The sequence below is a fragment of the Nycticebus coucang genome, chromosome 5, assembly GCF_027406575.1.
Source record: "Nycticebus coucang isolate mNycCou1 chromosome 5, mNycCou1.pri, whole genome shotgun sequence".
Classification (NCBI taxonomy): domain Eukaryota; kingdom Metazoa; phylum Chordata; class Mammalia; order Primates; family Lorisidae; genus Nycticebus; species Nycticebus coucang.
Genome location: NC_069784.1, coordinates 9,790,548 through 9,816,365, shown reverse-complemented (window position 1 = coordinate 9,816,365; position 25,818 = coordinate 9,790,548). Strand labels below are relative to the sequence as shown.

At 35.3% G+C, this 25,818-nt stretch overlaps 1 protein-coding gene across 5 annotated transcripts in view; it reads left to right on the top strand.

Annotated features, from left to right (window-relative positions):
- PIGK (phosphatidylinositol glycan anchor biosynthesis class K) overlaps window positions 1-25,818 on the top strand; it is a 78,383-nt gene that overhangs the window by 41,443 nt on the left and 11,122 nt on the right. The window contains exons 10-11 of one of the 5 annotated variants that reach the window (XR_008380195.1): window positions 6,319-6,403; window positions 11,361-11,475. Coding sequence is in view for 4 of the 5 variants with exons in the window: in XM_053591743.1 (XP_053447718.1) it covers window positions 6,319-6,403; window positions 20,040-20,138 (184 nt within the window). In the remaining variant the exon portion in view is untranslated. Of the gene's footprint in view, window positions 1-6,318; window positions 6,404-8,064; window positions 8,112-8,445; window positions 11,318-11,360; window positions 11,476-20,039; window positions 20,154-25,818 lie in introns of those variants that run through there. The other 4 variants (XM_053591743.1, XM_053591744.1, XM_053591745.1 and 1 more) reach the window with 4 other exon arrangements.

Genomic DNA, 25,818 nt, shown 5'->3' with positions numbered 1-25,818 from the left:
ATGAGTATCATTTTATTTCTCTTGGGAGTTAACTTTCAGTTTTCTACCTCAGATTACATCTCTGTCTCCTAGTTCACCGTCTTCCTTGTGCTTTTAAAAGTAGGTTATAACCAAAGTTATGTTTTCATACCTTTGCTCACACATTTTTTAATTAGAAGAATGGGGTGCAGAGAGTTTGGGAGGGGGTCTCTTCTCAAGGGAGATGATGTGTTAGGTTTTTTTCTCATTGCCGTATAGCCTGTCATCACAAAAGTAATCTCTGGTGACTTGAGACCTTTCGTGATTTGTAATAGCATTTTATGTTCGTCTCTGTTGACCAATAAACTTGAGTTTCCTCTTCTCTTAGAACATCTTTAAATGTTCAGGTCTGTCATTACAAATTATACAACATGTGTTGTCAGTTACATGGCTACTTGGAAATTTTTTTAAATGCAGTTAAGGAGTGGACATTTATCATGTATTCAAAGGTTATAAGAAATTAATTGATTTCTCTATTATATCCTTTTACTTTCAAGTAATTCTTTTACATGATCATGTTCAAGACATATACTAACTATTGGGTTATTGGTATATTTAGGGAATTTCGTCCTAATTTGGATTACTCTAGATGATGTGTCTTTAGTTATTTATTGATACTCTTAATTTTTCATTTGTATCTAGCATAGCACAATATCTCTGCTTTCTTTACCTGTTCTTTTATTTGGGGGTGGGGAGAGTTACGTAGTATTTGGAAACATGCTTTGGCCTTCAGCCCTCAGTGAACTATGTCATTTTATATAAGAATAATCTGATGTCAATATGGCATTGCTGAATAAAAACTTTATCAGAGTCAGAGATTATTACCTTATGCAAGGGCATAGTAAATGATTTTACAGTATTATTTTGGGTAGCATGGAGGAAAAAGGTTTTTGTGGCACTGGACATAAAAAGGATGCATAAAACACAGGAAATTGTAAAGACTAAGCCCACAGGCTTCATAATTTGCCAGCCATGTTTTATTTATGCAGAGGATTTAGACAGTATTTTAATTGCCTTTTCATTTGGGATCGTAGCATTACTATGTTAGAGCCACAGTTCTTTTATAGAATAAGAAAATTTTATTTATTGTTTTCTACAAAATGCTATTAAAAATAATAAAGTAAAATAAGGAATACACAGCTTTTCCCATGCAAAAATTACTCTTATTACATTATTTAAATAGATCTTCCTTGTGAAGGACCTTGGAAAGAAATAATGGAAAAAGTATATTCTTTTAGGAGGGTCCCTAAAAAGACTCAAAATATTAAGTAAAAAGAGTATTAGAATGACTTGAAGAAAGAAACTTTATTATTTTTTAAGAGAAAAATTCTAGGTTACTTAGAATGACTGCCACATATAGATTGAAATTAACATTTGTAGTTGTCTCTGTCTGACTTATACCGTAAGCATGGACTGTGCATAGATCCGTCTACTGATTTTGGGAAGATGAGGCTTAGAAAGTATGGGTGACTATAGGTGACAGTCTTGGGAAAGCACCAGTTCTGGTTTGCAGAAAGCAAGAGGTGTGGGGTCAGGGTTGGGTGTCCCTTAGAGCCTTAGTAGTGAAAGGGAAGAAGACAGCAGCTGAAGAGGACACTATGGAAACAAGGCAGCATTTTTTTAAAGACAAATCTGCCCCCCGCTGCTATAAAAAGTCCATTTGTTAAAGAAACTATGCTTTGGAGTAGCCACAGAAGAGGGTGCTCGTCAACTGAGAAACCTTATAAGCCAACTGATCTCCCTTCTCCCTCCATCACAAGATAACTCATGTTGCTGATCCTGAAAAGAGCCAATACAAATAATCCTCCACACAGAGAGAAGCCAGCATCTGCACAGAGTTACCATGAGACAGAAAACTGAAATCAAACCTTCTTGGTAAATTATACAATACAGACATATACCCAAAGAGTGCACACAAAAGTAAAAAGAAAGGAATGAAAGAGAACCACAAAACAGAAGAAAACTGAAAGGCAACAGTGGACCATGAAGGATGTATAGAAAACAAGTTGTTGCATCATGAAAGGAACCATGCGCCATACACACAGAAACTCACAGCTGAAATGGAAAGACAGCAGGAAGAAGTGTGAAGCACATGTCTTAGTATGATTTAATATAAAAAAAATAAATAAATAAATAAAAAAGAAGTGTGAAGCAGGAGCCGACGGGACTCTGCAAGAACACAAACCTCAGCTCAGAAATGGAAGCTGCACTACAAGGTGCCCAAGGAAAGATAGGTATCCCCATGGTTCAGTAAGTGATACAAAGAATAAGTAATGAAAGAGTCAAGAAAAGGAAAATGAAATAAAAAAAGGGTAGAATTAAATATTGAATTAAAAACAAAATTAATAGATATAATATTTTAAATTAGAATTAAAGAACTTTGAAATAAAATGAGATTTGAATTTATTGAAAGGAATCCTGTCTCCTGTGCACCTGGGACAGTTGATCTAGAACAACTAACTCTTAAGATATATTAGGATATTGGACTTTAAAAGAAAAGGAGGAAAAAGGCCATTAGGCCTCTAAGCCAAAAAATAATAAGTAATTTAAAATGGGAAATATATTTAAGATGGAAAGAAAGTGAACTTGGTGTCATGCTTCTTGATAGCAACATCAAGTAAGAAAACAAAGGACAAATATTTTTAAGAAGTTTAAAATGAGTGATCATATGTCCATAGTAGTATCCAAGATTACTTGGGAGTTGCATTTTGAGTGACTTTGAAAAAATGCTGCAGTTTTTAAAAAATTTTTCAAACATATCCTTGGTTGGTAGATGCTGAAATAGATGAGAACTGTCATGGTGTCTGCAACTTAACTTTCAAATAGGCTAGCAAAAAACAATTAAAAAAATATAGAACCATGTTTGGAATTTTTCGTAACAAACTACTTGACATTTTAAAAAGTTAAAACAAACTGCCAAATTTCAAATATTTTTGCAAAAAATAAATAAAATAAAAATAAATATTAAATGAGAGACCTTTTACACGTAAAATGTATTTATCTTATACATTGTCACTTTAGGTCTTTGGAATAACTAAGGAAGAGTGACTTTTTCATTTTTCTATGTACTGTTAGAATTACTGTCAACGATCTGATCTTCGATTTTTTTTCAGCACATAATTGTTGAAACTGCTGATATCTTATCGTTTCTTGGCCTTTGGCTGAGATCAAGTGAAACTGCTGGTATCTTAACAGGAATGAAGGCGGTAGGACCAAACTGCATGAGTAGTGACTGTATTCTTCTCAGTAAAAAAGAAACAAAAATATGCCACTGTGCTTAAAAATATCCTTGGAGGGGTGACGCTTGTGGCTCAGTGAGTAGGAGGCTGGCCCCATATACTGAGGGTGGCGGGTTCAAACCTGGCCTCGGCCAAACTGCAACCAAAAAATAGCCGGGCGTTGTGGCGGGCACCTGTAGTCCCAGCTGCTCGGGAGGCTGAGGCAAGAGAATCACATAGACCCAAAAGCTTGGAGGTTGCTGTGAGCTGTGTGACGTCATGGCACTGTACCGAGGGCAGTAAAGTGAGACTCTGTCTCTACAAAAAAAGAAAAAAGTAAAAAAAAAAATATATATATCCTTGGAGAATGTCCTGTCATTTAAGAATTATTCATGAAGTTATTTATCTTTTTATTATTGAGTTATAATGTGAGTGTGTATTTTGATATGTCCTTTTTCAGATTTATGATTTATAAATATTTCTCTCATTTTATAGATTATTCTTTCACTTTTGTGATTGTGTTCTTTAATACACAAGAGTTCTAAAATTCCATGTCCAATTTGTCTATTTTATCATTTTGTTTCTGATGTGGATTTTATACATGATTTAGATAGACATTTTAAGTATTAATTGTAACATTTTAAAGCAATGTCGAGGTTTTGGGTCAATGAATCTTTAGTTTATTTTTAATTGAGATAAAAATATACCTTATTAGTTTGCTAGAGCTACCGTTACCATGGACTGGGTGGCTTAAACAACAGAGATGTGTTAACTCCCCGTCTGGAGGCTGGAAGATGCTGGCAGGACTGATTTCTCCTAGGACCTCTCTCCTTAGCTTGTAGATAGCTGTTTTCCTCTGGGGTCTCTATGTGGTCTTTACTCTGTCTCAGTGTCCTAAATCTCCTCTTGTAAGGCTACCAGTTATATTGAAGGGCCGAACCAAATGATCTCATTTAACCTAGTTACCATTTTAAAGATCACATCTATAAATATATCTCATTCTGCAGTATTGGGGGTTAGGGCTTCAAAATGTGGATTTTGAGGGATATGTGGGGGTACTCAATTGAGCCCATAACAAATATATAACATACAACTTACCATTTTAACTATTTTTAAGTATATTTCAGTAGTGTTAAATATTTACATTATTGTGTAACTGTCACCCCCATCCATTTCCAGAACTTTTTCATCTTGTGAACTGAAATTCTACCTAATAAATACTAACTCCCCACTGTTCGTTCCTGGCAACCACATTCTGCTTTCTGTCTTTATGAAACATAATTTTTTTTTGAAATATGTATGTTTTATTCTGAAATTTATCAAAATATAGAATGTCAGAGATAAATTTTAAATGCTTTGACCAAAAGTAAAATTATAAAACAAAGTCAATTGTATTTTAAAGTGCTCAAGAAGATAATTTATTATAACTACTAGCTAGAGCTTCTGTAAAGGTATCCCAATTGTATATAGCAGTTATACAAATAGCCAGTTTTTCTGTACTGTGCTTAGAGACATTAGCTCATTAAAATTAGATCCACTGGACTCTCTCAGGCAATTGTTATTTTGGGGGGACAGTATTTTTCAATACCATTAGTGAGAATCTTTAAAGTTCACCCAAATTAACTATTTGTATACTAATTCTGCAAGATATCTACAAACGGTTTACCTAGGTAAGATATTCTTGAAGGTTAAATCATATGCAAAATTTTGACTTTCTCTTGGGAAAGATTACAGAGTTCTCATCAGTTAGCTTCACTGCAACTCTAGAAACTTAGAACAATCTTGTTTTGTTTATTTTTCAAGATAAATCAAAGTTTAGGTTTTTAAAATTTAATTTTTAAGTTATAAGATGATGTGTAATTTACAGAAAAAAAGGGAAGAGGAAGTTCAAATATCTTCACGTCTTATTGTCTTGACATTTAATGTTTATTTGCTATTTCTGAAAGGGTTGATAATTTTTAAAAACATTTTATCAAATTTTCTTAATTTGTGAAGATTCTATTTTTTATTCTTATATCTGTAGTTACTATTTTATTTTGTATTAGGTATACATTATACCAACTTTTGCATCTCATTGTGAATGTAAGCATTAAAAGATATTTTCTGTATAAATAACTTCTCAAGCAAGAATTCAATGTACTCTATTCTAATATGAAGGTGGTAGATGAGCTAATACAAGGTGGGTAGGGGAATGAACAAATGGGGAGGGGGTCACAGCGTGTGGCACACCTCTTGGGAGTGGGACATAATTATAAGAGGGATATCTAACAAATGCATTCAGTGCAACCCAATTCTTTGTACCCTCAATGAATCCCAAATATTAAAAAATAAATATAAAATAATTCTCAGAATTGTTTTCTTTTTTTTTTGCAGTTTTTGGCTGGGGCTGGGTTTGAACCCACCACCTCCGGCATATGGGGCTGGCACCCTACTCCTTTGAGCCACAGGCGCCGCCCTCAGAATTATTTTCATTTCATTTTATTCCTGTGTTCATTCAACAAACATTTGAGTCTTTATTATATGTAGATATTAGATATATAAAGAAGAATAGGACATGGATTTTTATTCAAGGAAGTTAAAAAATATATGCATACATAGGCATAAACAAATTAATATGTTTAAAAGAAGAATGAACAAAGAAGAGACATGGTGGTTGGTCTAGGCCCACCTGGTAGGTGTGACTGAAACAAGAGAAAGGGCTGCTAGGGCGAGGCTCGAAGGTGGTCGCGGCCAGATTTTGAAGACCTTTAAAAGCCGCATGTGATGAACAGCATGCTCTGTGAATAGGGAGTTCTGAAACATTTTAAGTCTCAGAGAAAGATAGGATCTGAGAACATCAGGTAAGTTAGTTTAGCTAATCTTATTACTTAGTAATTCAATGCACTATGAATATATTTATAGTCATGTCAAATTTTTCATTAGGTAGTTTTTCAAAGGTTATTGATAAATACTGATTATTTAAAAAACTTACATATTATAAAACTGTGTATTTTAATATATTTTATATTGGTATATTTGGATATTTGCCATATTTAAAAAGGTATTTGCCTTAGCTCTGTGTTTTTTAATTCTTTTTTTCCAGCTATAAGAATGTTGGGAAGGATGAGGAACTAATAGAGCCTCTGAAATACGCCGAGCAACTTCCTGTAGCGCAGATAATACACCAGGTCTGTTTTCCATTTTATTCTTTTAAAAGAAACAAGATTTTTAATCTCTGAAAAGTAATTGCTTTTGTTAAGTTTTTCGGAATCAATGTGCTTTAGCTGGAAGGCATTCGAGGCCCTCTATCCCTATTTAGACTACACCTATTACAGTTGAAACTTTCATTCAGAGCCCAGTATTAAAGGACTAGTTGGTGTATAACACTAGAATTTTTATGTAAAATATAGGGTAAAATCAGAATTATCTTTTGTGTATTACTGAATAATAAAACTTAATTTCAGAAAACTTTCATTTGGAACCATTATATATAGTGCTTGTTACAAGTGACAAGGAAAAAGAGCTGAAAAAAAAATGGCATATGGTGTAATTTTTTGGAGTGGCTAAAAAGAGAAAACAATCTTGCCCTACATCCTCCACCCCATCCAATTATCAGCTCTTATAAAATACAATTTTACATGTCATGTGGGCAGTTTATTCATTTCCAATTATAATGACTCTATCATCCCTTCTGCATAACTACAATCTTAGAGAAGACAGTGTTATAAGTATTTAAGCTTCGACTTTGTACTGTAATTTTGATAGTGTATAACCTCTGTCCTACTGGTCCAGAATCCAATCATTTTAAATGGTCTGTTGACTAGAGTTATAGATGGTCTTTAGACCCAGCAGATTTTTCAGGACTGCTGAAAAAAGATTATAGGAAATTTTCAAAGCCCTTAAATGTCAGAGTTCCTCAAAATTGTTATGACTGTTAATTGTTACTGTGAGTTTTTCCTATGTCTTTCTCAATCAAAAGACTTTATTGAGCTGATCCATGTTGATTAGAAGCGCCAGTTTGAGCTTTACTAAAAGAAACAGAGGAATTTTACTTTAAAATGTCAGCTCTCTATTTTTTTCATTGACATTAAAATTTAGTTTTAAAATTCTGTGAGAAACTACAAAAACTGGTCAGAAATTTGTTCCTTTGGGAAGCTCCTTTGTACTTGGTAATCAGGTCCAGTTTATATGTCAGGAATTCCCTAGTGTTGTCAGAGCTTAAATGACCTAACAGTCTGCAAATGTCACATTTAAAATTCTGTCTTCATGCCTGACTCTCGGCATAAATGAATTAAACAGCAGAGCAGGCAGCAAGTCAATATGTTCTTAACAGTAAGAGTGAGCAATGAAACAGTTCGTGGTTTGCTCAGAATAGGTAAATAGAATCTGCCCAGAACAGTTCACCTAGAATGAAATCAGAAAGAGGAAACAAGAATTAACCTTTAAGATGGTTGACCAGATGAAATGTCAGTAATGTTTTTATAGCATGAATGAACCAGTAAACTACCTAGTTTATGAACATCTGTGTTTTGCTGTTATATACTATGTGAATTCAAAGATGAAAATTTTTGACCCTGGTGAAAATTTTGGATGGTGATTTTTTTTTTTTTTTTTGGCACTGTAAGAAGCTGTATTAATTTCAACACTCAACTATAAACAATACATTAAAATTCAGTAGGACCTGCTTTTACTAAATTTCTATCTTTAAGAAATTTTGTATATAGGAATTTATTTTATTTTCATTTTTATTGAATGAAATTAATTCTGTTTTCAATTAAAAAGTAGTCAAGAAAGGTCATTGTTAATACTGGGCTTTTCATCTATTCTTTTTATTTCCCTCTTTTGATAGGCAGCTTTCCTTACAACTTAGGGATTGTTACCTTTGGCCTGTCCAAGTGGTCTTTTAAGAAGCACATGTGTTATGTAACCAGAAGGTGACTGATAAATGGATTATTTGAAAACATCTTTTCCCCTTAATACGTGTGATAATTAGGTTCAGCCAATTCCACAAAAGATTTTTGATCTACACTGTATCTAACTTGCAGCGTTATTGTAGTATATAGCTAACCTCCACCTGTAACTAATTTTGTAAACAGTAATCTTGAATTATACTTAGGCCTCTCCTGGTACACATTAATTTTTTTTAAAAATAAAGTTATTTACTTACATGTTTATATTACGTATCTGATTATCTTTCTGGACATTCTTAATTTCTTAATATTTCTTTCAGCATCTTTCCTTGTACCAGGTTTGCCTATACTATGCATCTGAATGGATGGATTTGTATTTTTAATGCTATTTTGGAAGGCAAGACCACCTCCTTTCCCTGCCACCCAGTCATCAGAACACAGGGATTCTCATTGGTAGACAATTTGGAAACTGCAGGAGAGATAGTAGCATTTTGAGGAGTATTGGGCAGAGGCTAAAATATGAGGAACAACTTGAGCAATAAAAAAGAGAGGAATGAGGCTAAGTCATTTGAGTAATTCGTTCTTGTGTGTGATATTTAAACTCCTTTTTATAGTCAGTACCTAGTTAGAATGACATGATTGCCATTTTATTTGGCCAGATTATTTACCATTTTTCAGCAGTCCTAGCAAAACATGATTGTAAATCTAGGTAGGAGACTCAAGTTATAAACAATAAAGTTAATAAGATAATCTGGTAAAATAATCAGACATAGCTAAATAAAATCAATAGCTTCTCTATATTTGTAATAAAAAACACACAGATGTGGAAATGGCAAAAAATTTCGTCCAAGAATGAGAAGGACTATAAAATAATTATAATTAAATTTAACAAGTAAGCCATAGAACCTATGTAATATATATACATTATATATTTATTATTATTTAATAATAAGAACCATAGAAATGTACCATGTTTCAGAAACTGAAAGACATGCCAAGTACTTGATAGTGGACAGGGAGAAACAATATTATAAAAGTATAAATCGACCTAATCAGAAATTCTAATTTTAATGGAAGTAAGTTTTTTTTAATATTAGGAAAAAATAACTACGTGATTGATATGTCTGAGAGTAGCCAAATAGTGTATGTAAAAGAGACACTTGCCCTACTGAATATCAGAATATTAGCTTAAAGCAACTCTAATCAGGTGAATATAGTGTGGACAAATGGATCAGTGGGCTACAATGGAGGAGCAAAATTTTAAACTTCATGGATTCTAATTCATAGTCTGATTCACAGTAAGACATACATGTTACTACAAAATGACCCTTGATGTGTGCATTATAAGATAGAAGTTTTTATGATTCATTTATGCTCATTAGATATGATACACTTTCTTTTTCTATTCTATTTCATATTTTTTAAAATACTAAGTAAGTCCTACTGAATTATTTTACAAGCAACAGATAGTCCTGACCTATAGTTCAAATAACATTAGAATCTTGGAGAATCCTGAAAAATTTTGTATTATATTTGATAATATATGATAAAAAAGATGTTTTACCAGGAAAACAGTTAAACCTCTAAGTCATGAATGAAATAATTTTGTATAGATTAAAGATTTAATGTAAAATAAATAAGTATAAATCTTATAACAACTTACAGGCAACTACATATATAATCTGAAAGTGGGCAAGAACTTTTTATTGAACACTGAAACCCTAAAGATACATTGAGCTCCATATAAATGGAGTATTTTATACGATACAAGGTACCACAAAGTGAAGAGACAAATGTTAGAATTGAGACAAGTATGTTTACAAAGAAGGCAGCAATAAGTTGCCTAATCTATGTAATGTACAGAGAACTTTTGGAACTTTATAAGAGGCAAACAAAACAACCTAGTAGAAAAAAATATAAAAGAGATGAAAAGCAATTTAGAAGATAAAAACCGAAATGGCCAGTGATGAAAGAAAAGAGTCTCAAACTCAGTAAGGAATGATACATTTCAAATTCAACGAAATTATCTAGTGCTCGTCAAATCGCCATAATAAAATCATACTTTGAAAAAGTTTGACAATTTCTCAGAATGTTAAAGGAGTTAGAATATGACCCAGTGTTCCAACCTAGGTATATACCCAAGAGAAATAAAAACATGCATTTATATAAAAACTTGTACATGAGTGTTCATCGCAGCATTATTTTTAATAGCCAAAAAGTGGAAACAACCCAAATATCCAGCAAGTGGTAAATAGATAATTAAAATATAGTATATCCATACAGAAGAATGGTATTTCTTAATAAGAGGGAACAGAGGACAGACACCTGCTACAAGAAGCATGACACTCAAAACCATTATGTTAAGTGAAAAAAGTCAGTCAGAAAAACTGCATATGGTCTGGTTCCTTTTGTAGGAAATCTGCAGAAAAGCCAAATCTCAGAAAACAGATAAATGATTGCCTGGGTCTGAGATGAGGTGGGGGATGGGGCACTGATTGCTGATGCTATAGGATTTCTTTTTTTGGAATGATGAAAATGTTGTAAATTGAGTGGTAATCATTGCATAGTTCTGTAAATATTCTAAAACTATTGAATTGTACACTTTAAAAAGGTGAATTTTAAAGTATGTGATTTTATCTCAATAAATGTATTTTAAATATTAAAATCGCCCTTTTCTGGCAGAGATACTGAGAACAAAGTACTTGTGTACATTATTGGTAGAGATATGAATTATTCCTACCTTTTTAGGAGGCCGATTAGCAATGTCTCTTCACATTTGCTATACAGAGTTTTTTTTTTTTTTTTTTATTGTTGGGGATTCATTGAGGGTACATTAAGCCAGGTTGCTATACAGAGTTGTAATGGTTTGACTTCCAATTTTTCAACTTTACTATGCTGTGAAACTGTAGCGATTTCAATGTTATGTGCAGTATTCAATAAATTACATGAATTATATAATTCAATAAATTATATTCCGTACTTTACTGCAGGCTAATATTGTGTCCTGAGCACATTTAAGGTACACAAGGCTAAGCTTTGATGTTTGTTAGGATAGAGATGTATTAAATGCATTTCAACTTACGATGTTTTCAACTTAGGATGAGTTTATAGGGACCCCATTATAAGTAGAAGAGTATCTATGAACCTACTCAACATGATGGTTCCACTCATGAGAGTATAGCCTGTGATTCTAATATATAAACCAGAGTACTAATATATCAGTATCTTAGTACAGTGATATTTATAGCAGCCTTACTGTGGGCACAACCAGCTGGAAACAATGTGAGTGCCCTCAGCATCCTTGACACGGTATGCATGATTTTCAGAAGCCACAATTCAGCAGAGCAAATGTAAGCTTCTCTTTATTTTTTAAAAATTGGATTTGTTTTCTTATCAACCAGCCTTCTTTCCTTTCTCTCCTGAGGGCAGAAAATTTAATGTAGTCACTTCTAGATAGAGTCATTCCCAGGATTTTCTCTCTTCTGCTTCTTCCTGAGACAGAGGAATCACAGCTGCGGTAATAGGATGTAGGTGACATGGCTTCATGGCACCAAGACAGTCAGTCTTCCTCCACCGAGATACACTGTGATCTTGGATGGTTTTGATTGGCATCTATTCTGGAAACCCCTGGATGGCTGGTGTGCACAGCACGTGTGTTAAGGCTTAGCACAGTGTCTCTCCATGCACAGCTGTGTAAGTTAGAGACAAAACAGAGTAGGTAATGGGAGAGACGGCTCGTTTGCTGCCCTTCCCTCTCTGTCTTCTGACTCTCACTTTTCTTTTCTGCCCCTACATTTCCTTCTATTTCATCCCTGCGAGCCAAGTTGATACGAATGCTTCCCAAATGTTGGTGAATTTTGTTAGTATTTTTGGTTGAACAGTGAACTAAATGGAGTGTTTGATGCATAGTAGACACTGGATAAGTCCGATGACCATTGATTGTAGAATTTAGGCTTTTTTGCGTACACTGATTGAGAAGCAAAAGAGAGTTAAGGGATCTCCACAGAAGGTCACCAAGAGCTGTGGACAAACCTGGTGGTGATACTCAGATTCCTTTCATAGCCAGCAGTGCTAGTATATGGTAAACATTTCTGAGAAGGTGCACAAATTGTAGTGTTCATTACATCAACTATTAAGGCAAGCCAGTAGTCCTGTAGCAAAGTTTAAAGGTACAAATCATGGGAAGTGTTAATTGAAGTTATTGACATAAGGGGCATTATTCTCCATGTATATGAAAGTGCAACCAATCCTTTTAAGGATTTATTAAAATTTTAGGACTTAGAATGTAATGAAGAAATAGCAGAAAAATACATACCAAGAAAGTGTTTTAGTTAACCTTTTATGCTTATGTTGATGATTTCCCTTTAATGGTAATTATTTTTTCTCAAAATCTGGTAGGAAGGAAGGTATGGAACTACTTTGTCTTATTGAGACAGAGAGAGAGATGTGGATGATTTTTCCATATAAGTAAACTTTTCATTTACTTCGCGGATATAAATTTTAAGATAAAAACACTTTAAGAAAACAAATTTTGAATTGGAATTTGAAACTTGTGTATATAATATCAATATGGAAATTGGTGCTTTTCCTTCTTTGTAAAGAATCACTTGCAGATGGGTCAGATAACACATTTTTCTTTTTCTTTTTTTTTTAAATTACAATTAGTAGGTTCATTTTACTTTAATTTGTAAACATAAAAAGTTGATTAGCATCATATAGTATTTATTGAATTATAAATGATAGTGATTAAAAAATCATACTCAAAACTTCTAAAAAGAAAAATACATGTGTAGTTATAAAGTATATTGAAATACAGATGTTAAACTTTCTTTGAAGGAGGGAGGGGGAGGTGAGTAAAGGGAGGGGGATTGGTGGGATTACACCTGCGGTGCATCTTACAAGGGTATATGTGAAACTAGGTAAATGTGGAATGTAAATGTCTTGGCACAATAACTAAGAAAATGCCAGGAAGGCTATGTTGACCAGTGTGATGAAAATGTGTCAAACGGTCTATGAAACCAGTATATGGTGCCCCATGATCACGTTAATGTACACAGCTATGATTTCATAAAAAAAATAATAAAATAAAATATATTTGAAGGAAAAAAATAAAATTTGTTGTTAGAAAAGAACTATACTAAAAACGAAAAGGTCAGTAATGAATGAAAATATATGTATGTATGTATATGTGATTTAGCTGTTGTTACCGTAACACTTTTCTGGTGTCAGCTTGTCAGGCACGTCTTTTTATTTATTTCATTTTGCATCAAGATTCAATTTTAGTTACTCTTGACAGACATTAAAATATTTAGGCCAATCCTGTTTATCGTGGAAAGGGGCACTGATACAAAAATGTGGCCTGTTGTTACGAGCAGAAACTGTATGAGCAGAATAGGTAGATTACCTAGAAACCCTGATATATGATTTATATAAATGGTAAAGGTGACATCCCAGGCCACGGAAATTAAAGGGTTATTCAATAAATGATGCTTAGACAATTGATTAATTATTAGGGGAAGGGATACCAAATTCTTGCTTCATAACATACAGAAAAAGTAAATTCTAACAGGATTATAGCTTAATGTAGAAAAATAAAAAACAGCAAAACCATTAGAAAAGTATGTTGGGAAATACTTATGGGTAAGGGTTGCTAAGCATGAAAATTATAACAAAAACCACAAAGGAAATGATATATTTGATTTTGTAAAAATGTTAAATTTCTATACTTCAAAATGAAAAGGTAGCTATTAAAGTGGAAAAATATTTTTCCAGAATTAATGTCTTTATATATAAAGAACTTTTATAGAGAGTTAAGAAAAAACTTCAGCACTAAAAACATGTTGATGTTCATTAATGATCTAAGAATTGCTTATTTCAATCAGAAAGTACCATTTTTTGACCTTTTAGATTAGCAAAGATAAAAGTCACAATACTCAGTGATGACTAAAACACTGATACTACTGGAGGGGATTATAAATGGGAACAAGTTATTTTGATAATTCATACCAAAATATGTAATTACATTTATAAAGTAGTAAAATATGATAGGCTGAAGACTCAAATGTATTCTTTTCCTTCCTGAACAATCCTACTAAAATGAGAGTAAAGATATAAAAATATATAAACCCCAGAAGACAGTGGAAAATGAGAAAATAGCAAATGAGAGCAGCAACAAAATTTGAAACAGGAAGAAATAACTATTGGACAAATGGTGCCAGTTCAGTAGAGGGAGGTCTGTGCCCTGCCTTCCGTGGGGATCCCTGTAAGAAGGAGACAGTTTGCACCTCCGAACCCTAGACTTCCGGGGAGGAGGCACTTCAGAGATTGGGTCCAAAATGCAGCTCCTTGTCCATCTCAAGTGCCCCCCTCCTGTTTAACTCTCAGAACTGGCATTTAGGCTTATATTGTATTAGACAGAAGATTGGAGAATTCCTCCCTGAAATTATCATCGTAACATAAAAACTATGTACATTTTGAAATTTGCAACCATGTCCCAGTCTGTTCTCCCATCATAAGCCCATTGGTTGATAGGTACTGTTAATATATAAAGAGCTTTGATCAATTTTTTATTGCCTCACTCTTGACTATGAAGATACAACCAAGAATCAACACACTTTTGGTAAATATATTCTTTATGAAAGTGTAAAGATCAAAATAACAAATAGAAAAAGTAAACTTAGGTTCGGCATCCGGCTGGTGGGTTCGACCCTGGCCCAGGCCAGCTAAACAACAATGACAACAATAACAAAAAAATAACCAGGCGCTGTGGTGGCTGCCTGTAGTCCCAGCTACTTGGGAGGCTGAGGCAAGAGAATCGCTTAAGTCCAAGAGTTTGAGGTTGCTATGAGCTGTGATGCCATGGCACTCTACTGAGGGCGACATAGGAAGACTCTGTCTCAAAAAAAAGAAAAAGTGAACCTAGCAAACAGACAATGCCAGGAACAGAAAACAACAACAACAATAATAGTAACAATAACCTCAGAAAGAAATGAGAAGGTATTTTATTTATGAAACAAGATACTGTACAAAAAAAGGAATATTCAGAACACAAGAGCTCTAGGAAATTAAAACAATGAGCAGAAATAAGAATTTCAATAGAGGGGTTTGAAGACAAAGTTGAGGAAATTCCCTCCAAAGAACAGAAAGACAAACAGAAGGGAAATTGGAGAAAAAGATGAAGGAAATAGAGGACTGTTGGTAGCCAATTCTTCATGAGTCTCTCGCACTTCTGTACATTGTGTGAGCAGGGGCACTAAGAGCCTTTTATTCTGGAATGGATTGTCAAAAAAGATGTTTGTATAGTTAACGGACTTGAAAGATAGAGACTTTGTTGGGGGTAAAAGATAAATTTGTTTGCTTTCCAATAAATAAAGGTAATTTCTCTCTCCAGACCAAGAGTTGGACAGGTTTATTGCAGTGGCTTGTAAAATATTTGGGATTTTCTAATCTTGGGATTCCTTGTCTGTTATTTAAACCTGCTGTGTGCAGAGCATCTGGGTCTGGGTCCACCATTGCATTGTCACAGTGAAACTTGGGGTACCAGAGGGATTGACACAAACATGAAGCTCATGTTACCTTGACTAATAAAATTCTTTGTTCTTGGATGGTGCCTGTGACTCAAAGGAGTAGGGCGATGGCCCCAAATACTGGCCCCATATACCGGAGGTGGCAGATTCAAACCTGGCCCCAGCCAAAAAAAAAAAGTTATACAAGAAATGATACAATGTCAGAATGTATTTTGTGGATCAACTCAGAGAATAGTTACATAGTTATAATAATGCAACAAAAGACTGTTTGGCAAAAACGTTCAACATAAACATGAAAACTGTATAATGCCATGAAAGCAGCACATACCACGTACTGAATTTAAACTTCCAGGAGTCTCTCTGATCTGGGCTCTGAACAGGATTATTTCTATTTATGAAATAAGACTATCTTAGCCTGTTCCTAAAATAAGCACGCACGCGCATACACACACATGATTTAAACAACTGGATTAGAGGCCTTTGGTAGATGCTTACCTGGGTTTTAAGATGTGTGAGAGATTCAATTTTGGGACTCAACACCATGCGACATTTTTATCTTCATTAGTTTGGGTCCCTCCACTAAGGCAAAGCCTCTATGTAAACGAAGCCACAGACTCACATACGCTTTAAAAAATTCTGACTTACTCAATTGTTATATATCAATGAATCCTTTGCCTTGGCTAAGAAATATTGTCTATGCCTCCACTCCCGTGTTCTTACCCATATTCCTGGCTTTCTCTGGATCCCCCTATTTCAGCTACAAATCCTTTAATACGTTTATAAGATTAATAGATTATAGGATTTTTATTTATTAATGCATCTCTGCACACTGTACATGATGGTGGCAGAGAATAACCTTACTATTCTCTTTTATTCAGCGGCTGCACAAAATATTACTCTAGAGCTGTATATCTGTTACAGATTTAGTTTCCTGAAGAGAGAGTCACCTCCTAGGCCTTTGCTTAAAACCTGCAAGATTATCTTGCAAAGTCTTGTTTTATCTGTCCTTCGTTATTTCTTTTTAGTCCTAGACATAATTTTTTGCACTGCAGCCAGTTCACATAGTATACTGGGGTTTTCACTTTCTTTGGGGGTGTTGTTTGTATTTGGGTGGGACAGTTCTTGTTCTTTTATTTTGCAGACTGGACCACGCATCACAGAATGTTTGGTATCCCTGACCCTGCCAGACACCCAGTCATTGTGGCACCAAAAACTATCTTCACCTTTTCTGATCCCCTCCCTCCTGTGGAGGGCAGTACCACATCAAGTGGAGGACCGCTGCACGTGGCTATTTGCAGCGTCTGCCCGTTGAACCTGTTACTTGTATAATTCAGCCTCTTAATATTATAATTGTGACATTTCAGGATATGAGTAATGGAGAATCTCTTACCACTTTTCTACAGGGTGTGTGTTGTCTTGGGCTCTGTGATTCTAGCTCCTGTTGTTATATGACATTCGTTGGGATAATTTTTCAGATGTTCTGTCTTTGTTTATCATTACTCTTAATGTTATTCTACTGTACCTATTTTGGCATTTTAATGAGTTTTTCTTTTTATTGCAGTAATGCTTACCCCAATAGAGCTAAGCTTTACTAAGTGTTGACTGAAATATCTATCAAGTAGAAAATCTCTGACACCTTCCTTTTAAAAATGTGCGTATTGAATTATCGATACCTGGAAACTCATCAAAAGAGTACTAAATCCATACTACTGTCTGCCTAGAGACTGACTTAGATTGCTTTAAAATCTAATGGAGCTTTTTCTGACCATAGCAACTTTAAACCTGACGTCTAGTGAAAATATAATGTTCATTTATTTTTATTCAAATTATAAGGCAAATAATGAAAATTAAGAAGGTCATGTACTAATCTTTTATATCAAGTGGGATATGTTTTTAAATTAATATAAATTAACTGCAGCTTTCTTATTCTAACTTAGGACAGTCACTTCTAAGTTAAAATATGATGCCACTTCTCAAGGAATAAATGAAAATGGAAAGCTGTTTGAAAATAATGATCAATATTTCAATGATTTTTCATCAACTTTGAAATTTTTGGGGTCTATCTATAAATTTATCCTTATTTACTTTCTGATATATTAAATTTCTGTGTTAGAAATGAGAAGTGTGATTGTTACTAGTCATAGATATTTTAAAGCAAAAGCGAACAGATACTTGTTTTCACCCAATTTGTAAAGACTTTTAAAAAGACATTGGTAGATGTTTGTGAGGAGGCGGTGCTCCTTCCCACTCTTGGGGTGTAACTGTGGACGGGTCAAAATACTGCCTTTCATGGCTGATCGCAGTCGTCATCACAGAGGACCTGGGAGCATGGAGGATTCATCATTTCCGTTTTATAGTGAAAAAACTGAAGTGCAGAATAGTTTAAATAATTTGCCTCTGGCCCTCCATCTCATAAATGGCCATAATTTGATTCTAGGTCTGTTTGACTCCAAAGTCCATCCTCTTAAGTACTGCACTATTTATCCCCCTTATAAACATTTAAAATTTCATACAAAAAAAATTTTGTTCCTGGAAAATTTCATGAAGGAGGTGTCAACAGATGTGATGCATGTTCTGGTTAATTGAAACTACATTTTTTAAGAGTAGATAAGAACATACTTAGTTCAATTACCCTTCAGCAGATGAATGTCTACTCATAAACTGGCCTAAAGAGAGTTATCCTTGTTGCAGTTTTGTTTCTGATTTCCTTCTCCACTTTAATTGCTCTTGGCTTCCCAATGAGGATTTGAGACAAGTAAAGGTCTGAAGGGATGTGGGTACAAAAAGCTGCAGGGAGGTTGCTTCAGATTAGCTTTGGTTATTTAAAATTTTATCTACAGATGACTCACTCAAAAAGAAAAAAAAAAGCTAACGGGGCACCTATTGAAGGTTTATATTAAGTTCCGATAGTTCAGCAACCTTAAAGACTTAATCAGCTTTCATGAACTGTCTATATCAGCGGTTCTCAACCTGTGGGTCATGACCCCTTTGGGGGTCGAATGACCCTTTCACAGGGGTTGCCTAAGACCATCCTGCACATCAGATATTTACATTACAATTCATAACAGTAGCAAAATTACAGTTATAAAGTAGCGACAAAAATAATTTTATGGTTGGGGGTCACCACAACATAAGGAACTATATTAAAGGGTTGAGGCATTAGGAAGGTTGAGAACCACCGATCTATACAATCTAGCCACCATTTATAACATAATCTTCAAGGACATAATTTTTTAAGTTCTGTAAAACTGACAATAAAGAGAGTGTTTAGAATATAACTCACTCACTGGCTGAAGATTGCCTGTACTATTTTTTTTTTTTTTTATCTGTTCTCCGCTACTGTGAGAAATAGTGGAATATATAAAGTTGTATGAAAAATTGGAGTGGCAAAGAACATTGATGATCATTAAGTTATGAGTCAACCTGTAATACTTGAGAATTAGCTATACACCAACTAAAATAGCAATTAAAACAACTAGGAAGGCTTGGTGCCCATAGCACAATGGTTATGGCATCAGCTGTATACACCGAGGCTGGCAGGTTCGAACCTGGCCCAGGCCATCTGGGCAACAATGACAACTGCAACAAAAAATAGCTGGGCATTGTAGTGGGCACCTGTAGTCCCAGCTACTTGGGAGGCTGAGGCAAGAGGATCGCTGAAGCCAAGAGTCTGAGGTTGCTGTGAGCTGTGACGCCATTGCACTTTACCGAGGGCGACATAATGAGACTCTGTCTCAAAAAATAAACAAACAGATGAAAAACAACTAGACAAATACACATTTAAGTATCTCACATTTAGAAAGCAAACATCCCTAATAAATATTGGACATTTGACCCTTTGTATTGCTTTGAATATTAAGATACTTGATAGTAATTAACTTTACTCCTGTGTATTACAGTTTTTTCATCTTAGTTACTAAGACAAAAGGCTTTCAGAAAAGTTTTTGATACTTCACAAAGAACATATTATAAATTTTTCTTTTCTTTTAATGCTTTTTTTTGTAAATAGTAAAGACTTGTTAAAATATACTTTATAATAGATTTTCATTTTATTAGTAGGTACCATGATTGAATCACAATAGAACTTCTAAACTGAGTTTTGATCTTTTAAAATTCATTATAATTTTATGAATATGCCAACTGTGAAGACTGTTTTCTTTTTATTTATTCCATTATGCCCAAGTGTATCACATAGCTTCTGATTATGTAAGGGTAAAGTGTAGACCCAATGTTAGGGGCATAAATGTGCTTTGGTAGAGGATTGTTGGTTTTTAGCAAATGACTTGTTGGGGGTTCAGGTAAATAGTACTGGTCCTTTTCCAGCTACAAGAAGTGGAAAAGTGATTTCCCTTGGTTAGTTTCCGAGCTGTACATTTGTACCTTCTTAGAAACTGCACAAGGAAGGAAAAGTCCATGACACAGTGAAGGAAGCAGAAGGAGATCGCTCATGCCCGATGCGACCTGTGCTTCTAGTGGGAAAGTTTTAATTTACAACGTAATAAGGTAAATTAACTTCCCAGTTTAAAAGAAAAGAAACTGAAGAAAATACATTGTTGCTTTTATCAGATGACTGCCATTATTATATACCCATCCGAATAAACTTCACACCAGTCAAACCCGGGGATCCACCAAAAACAGTGCTGGAAGTACCAGTGTACACAGAAGAAAATAAAGCCCCGGGATCTCGGGTAGATACAGAAGTCGAGTGGTTAGATGGAGACAGGTTAAAACACAGTCCCCTTTAGCTTCATGCTGCATACTTGGCAGTAGTTACATACTCACTTGCAACTGATTGAAATAGTGTAGCTGGGAGTTATTTAACCTGTCATCTAAATTGACCTGAAATCACCTTAATGAGCTTCCCAGTAAGAGTTGAGATTATCATTCACTTTAAAACTTATCATTCACTGCAAATCTGATATGTGCGTGTCAGAAAAGTCATTTTTTGTATTAAAGGAATTAATGTCTTTAGTTATTTTTAACATAGATTTTTTTTTTTTTTTTTTTGTAGAGACAGAGTCTCACTTTATGGCCCTCGGTAGAGTGCCGTGGCATCACACAGCTCACAGCAGCCTCCAACTCCTGGGCTTAAGCGATTCTCTTGCCTCAGCCTCCCGAGCAGCTGGGACTACAGGCGCCCGCCACAACGCCCAGCTTTTTTTTTTGGTTGCAGTTTGGCTGGGGCCGGGTTTGAACCCACCACCCTCGGTATATGGGGCTGGTGCCTTACCGACTGAGCCACAGGCGCCGCCCTTTAACATAGATTTTTAACATATAGGATTAACTTTCATTTCATCACACCAGTTATGTTTTGTGCGTAATTTGTGTATTATTGTTTTAATTTTCTCATAATTTCTGGCCATTTCTAGGCAATCACAGATTTTTCTTTCAAAGATTATTGTACTTTAATCTACACTCAGATGTATTCATCATACCTAATGTATTTAATTATTTGATTTTATTTAATTTTGATTAATGAAAGGATTTCTAGTATAAAACATGCCAAAAGAAAATGCCATGAAGGCTATGTTAACCAGTTTGATGAAAATATTTCAAATTGTATATAAAACCAGCACATTGTTGCCACATGATTGCATTAATGTACACAGCTATGATTTAATAAAAAAAAGAAAAACATCCCAATAAACATGTTAATCTTGTGAGATAACGAAACATGTATATATTTAGGTAGTGTTATTCGATCTGTAACATTGCTAGAGAGATAGAATAATTATATATGCATACATTAGGCACTAATTTTTTTCCTCTTGCTAAATAGCGCTATAAACTATAACTAAAATTGTTAAAGCCTGTATGATAGAGCAGTAGATTTAATTGATATTTCAACAATTAATTTTTTAGAGTTTTCAGACTTCTTAACTTCTTTCCTGGCACATTTCAGATGGCTGTTTTGGCCAAAAATAAAGTAAATTAATAATTATAATAGGTTATAAACCTAAACCTGTCGTCTTTAGTATAGGGGTAGAAAAGAGCTGTTTCAGAGCCCTGCCAGTTGGCTAAACTACATACAGGAACTTTATCCATGGAAAGGATCATTATAAGTAGAGCAGGGGAAAAATAATTATAAGATTTGTTTTTGTTGTACAAATTTATTCACCGTTTTTATATTGAATGCCATGTCTAAAAGTGACTACTTTTGTTAAAATACTTTGTCAAACTTTAGATAAATAATTTAAAAAATAATTTAGCTTATGATCTTTGATATAAGCAAATAGTGTTTCAGAAAATTAATTTGACTGAAATTAACCTTTTTCTCCCAAGAATTATTTCATTTAAGCACAGTGGGAGGCTTAATGATTTGTTCTTCAAACTATCTCAAAAGATGCCAGTCCTCCCGGTGATAATTCTTCTGGGAGATCTACATTAAAGAAATTATAGAAATTCCACTTAAAAAAAGGATCTGGAATTTACCTTCTGTTTAAATATCAAAGTAACAAAAGTGCATTATTGTAATTAAAAATTTTTTTTCTTGTGCGGCACCTGTGGCTCAGTGAGTAGGGTGCCGGCCCCATATACCAAGGGTGGTGGGTTCAAACTCGGCCCCGGCCAAACTATACCAAAAAAATAGCCAGGCCTTGTGGCTGGTGCCTGTAGTCCCAGCTACTTGGGAGGCTGAGGCAAGAGAATTGCCTAAGCCCAAGAGCTGGAGGTTGCTGTTAGCTGTGACGACACAGCACTCTACTGAGGGTGACAAAGTGAGACTCTGTCTCTAAAAAAAAAATTTTTTTTTCTTAATTATTTGCCTGCTTAGGAATAGTTGGATAATTGAAACAAGCATTATTATTCATTACTGGTATGTTGGTGATTTTTCTTTTGATAGCCCATAACATAGATGTAATTTTAACATACTTTTTGGATTTTCACTTGTACATATTCTCTAGAATTCATTAATAGTTGTTTGTCTTTCAGTTTTAAAGATGTCTTTTCATTGTCTTCTGGCCTCAGTCATTTCTGACAGCCCATCTTCAATCATTCTTCAAAGCCCTGTGTGGTGGCTCACTCCCGTAATCCCAGTACTCTAGGAGACCGAGGCGGGCAGATTGCTTGCTCAGGAGTTCAAGGCCAGCCTGAGCAAGAGCGAGACCCCGTCTCATGTCTAAAACCGGCTGGGCATTGTGGTGGGCACCTGTAGCCCAGCTACTCGGTAGGCTGAGGCAAGAGGATCACTTAAGCCCCAGACTTTGATGTTGCTGTGAGCTATGACACCACAACACTCAATTCAGGGTGACAGAGTGACACTCCGTCTCAGAAAAAAAAAAAAAATTCTGACTTTTGTTCCTCTGTGGCAGTGGTCTTGCAGACTTCCTTAAAGGGCCGCGTGGTCTTCATTGCGGCTGCTGGGCTTTCGGTGTAGTACGAAGGCAGCAATGGGCAGTGTGTGCGGGAGCAAGCGCGACCGCGTCCCACTGAGATTTGATTTATAGAGTCAGGCGGCCGATACGTGTGCTGTAGTTTACCACCTCTGTAAGAACAACTCTCTTTTTCTGTGATTGCTGTTAAGATGTCCTTTACCGTTGTTTATCAGGTTTTGGTTATGCTGTCCCTCTGTGTGGTTCCCTCTGTGGGTCTTCTGCTTGATGTTGAGCTTTGTGGATCTGGTGGTTTAGAGTTGTCATCCAATTTGGAAAAATATCAGCCATTATTTGTTTTAGATAATTCTCTCCCTCCCCACTTGGGATTCCAACTGGACACATGTCATGCAGCTTGATGCTGTGCCAGGGCTCACTTGGGCTCTATTTATTCTTCCCCTGCCCTTTTTCTCCCTGTGCTTCATTTTGAGTAAATTCTATTGCTTCGTTCTTTGATATTTTTTATTGTAGTATCCAATCTGCCAATAATTCCATTCAGTGTATTTTTCATTTCATATATATCACTTATCTGTAGAGAATGTATACGGGTCCCACTTACATATTCTGTTTTCTCCTCACATGTTCATGTTTTCTTTTACATCCAGTTTGAAATACCTGCTTTCAGATTGCTGTCTACCAAATCCATCAGCTCTTATTTACAGGTCTGTTTCTATTAATAGTTTTTTTCCTGGCGATGTGTCATATTTTTGTCCTCTTTTCTCTGCCTGCTCTTTTTTCTTTTTTTGTTTGTTTTTTGATTGAATAACTGGATGCTAGATATTTTTCTTTTTCTTTGTTGTTAGCTGCTGGATTTTGGATTTTTATTTTATTTATATGGTGAGTGATGAATTTTGTTCTAGGTTCAGTGTCATCTGGGGATTGCTTTTAAGTTGTTTAGGCAGATCCAGAGCAGTCTTTTTTTTTTTTTTTGGATAGCCCCACTGTCTCTGATTTATTCTGACTTAGCTTCACCGTAGGCTGTGACTTGATGCTCTGGGTATTACAAGCTCTGTCCACTTCTGTGAGTGTGAACACGAACTATCCCCAGCCCTGAGTGAACATTAGGAATTGTTTGGCCTTTTGATGTTTGGTTTTCTTTTCCCCCTCTGTCCCCTGTTGGTAGTTTTTGTTACTACGCATGCACAGATTAGAGCTCTGCAGGATTTAAGGAGACCTCTCTGCCGATGGATCTCTAGAGCTCCTTTATGTTTTTCCTGGGCAGCTCCCCCTTCTCTAGAAGTCTGCCCTGCAGATTCCAACCAGCCAAACCTTCCTGAACTCTCATTTGTGTTTCTTCAATTCAGCAAGACTGCCAGGCTCCCAGTCTCCTTCTAGCAATAAGCTTGGGGCAGTTAAAGGACTCACCTTATTTGTTTTCATTCTCTCAAGGATCAGAAAGCCAGCATAAATCGTTCCTTGTTTGAAGCCCACTGATTCTTGCTGTTGTTTGATTTGGGCAGATAATTCCTATAGCATTTAAATTTTCATAGTATAACCGAACAGATGATAAATGAAACTTCGTTATTTATTTGAGGGAACTATGGGTTATTTTTTATAGTTAAGAAATAAGTATTTTATGAGGAGGACTCCCCAGGCAATTGAAGCAGTATCAAAAATACATTACTGGGACCTGATCAAACTAAAAAGCTTCTGCACAGCCAAGAACATAGTAAGTAAAGCAAGCAGACAGCCATCAGAATGGGAGAAAATATTTGCAGGTTATACCTCCGATAAAGGTTTAATAACCAGAATCCACAGAGAACTCAAACGTATTAGCAAGAAAAGAACAAGTGATCCCATCTCAGGGTGGGCAAAGGACTTGAAGAGAAACTTCTCTAAAGAAGACCGACGCACAATCTACAAACACATGAAAAAAAGCTCATCATCTTTAATCATCAGAGAAATGCAAATCAAAACTACTTTGAGATATCACCTAACCCCAGTAAGAGGAGCCCACATAACAAAATCCCAAAAGCAGAGATGTTGTCATGGATGCGGAGAAAAGGGGATACTTCTACACTGCTGGTGGGAATGCATACTAATATGTTCCTTCTGGAAGGATGTTTGGAGAATACTTAGAGACCTAAAAATAGACCTGCCATTCGATCCTATAATTCCTTTACTAGGTACATACCCAGAAGACCAAAAATCACAATATAAGAAAGACGTCTGTTTATTGCAGCCCAATTCATAATTGCTAAGTCATGGAAGAAGCCCAAGTGCGCATCAACCCATGAATGGACTAGCAAATTGTACATGTATACCATGGAATATTATGCAGCCTTAAAGAAAGATGGAGACTTTACCTCTTTCATGTTTACATGGATGGAGCTGAAACATTTTCTTCTTAGCAAAGTATCTCAAGAATGGAAGAAAAGGTATCCAATGTACTCAGCCCTGCTATGAAGCTAATTTATAGCTTTCATATGAAGACTATAACCCAACTATAGCACAAGAATAGGGGGAAAGGGCCAAGGAAGGGGAAGGGAGGGGGGAGGTTTTGGTGGAGGGAGGGTAATGGGTGGGGCCACATCTATGGTGCATCTTAGAATGGATACAGGCGATTGCACTAATGTACACAGCTATGATTTAACAATAAAAATAAAATAAAATAAAAAGTTAAAAAAAAAAAGAAAGAATATGGGGAAAGGGCCAAGGGAAGGGAAGGTACGGGGCCACACCTACGGTGCATCTTAGAATCGGTACAGGCGAAACTTACTAAATGCAGAATACAAATGTCTACATACAATAACTAAGAAAATGCCATGAAGGCTATGTTGAACAGTTTGATGAGAAT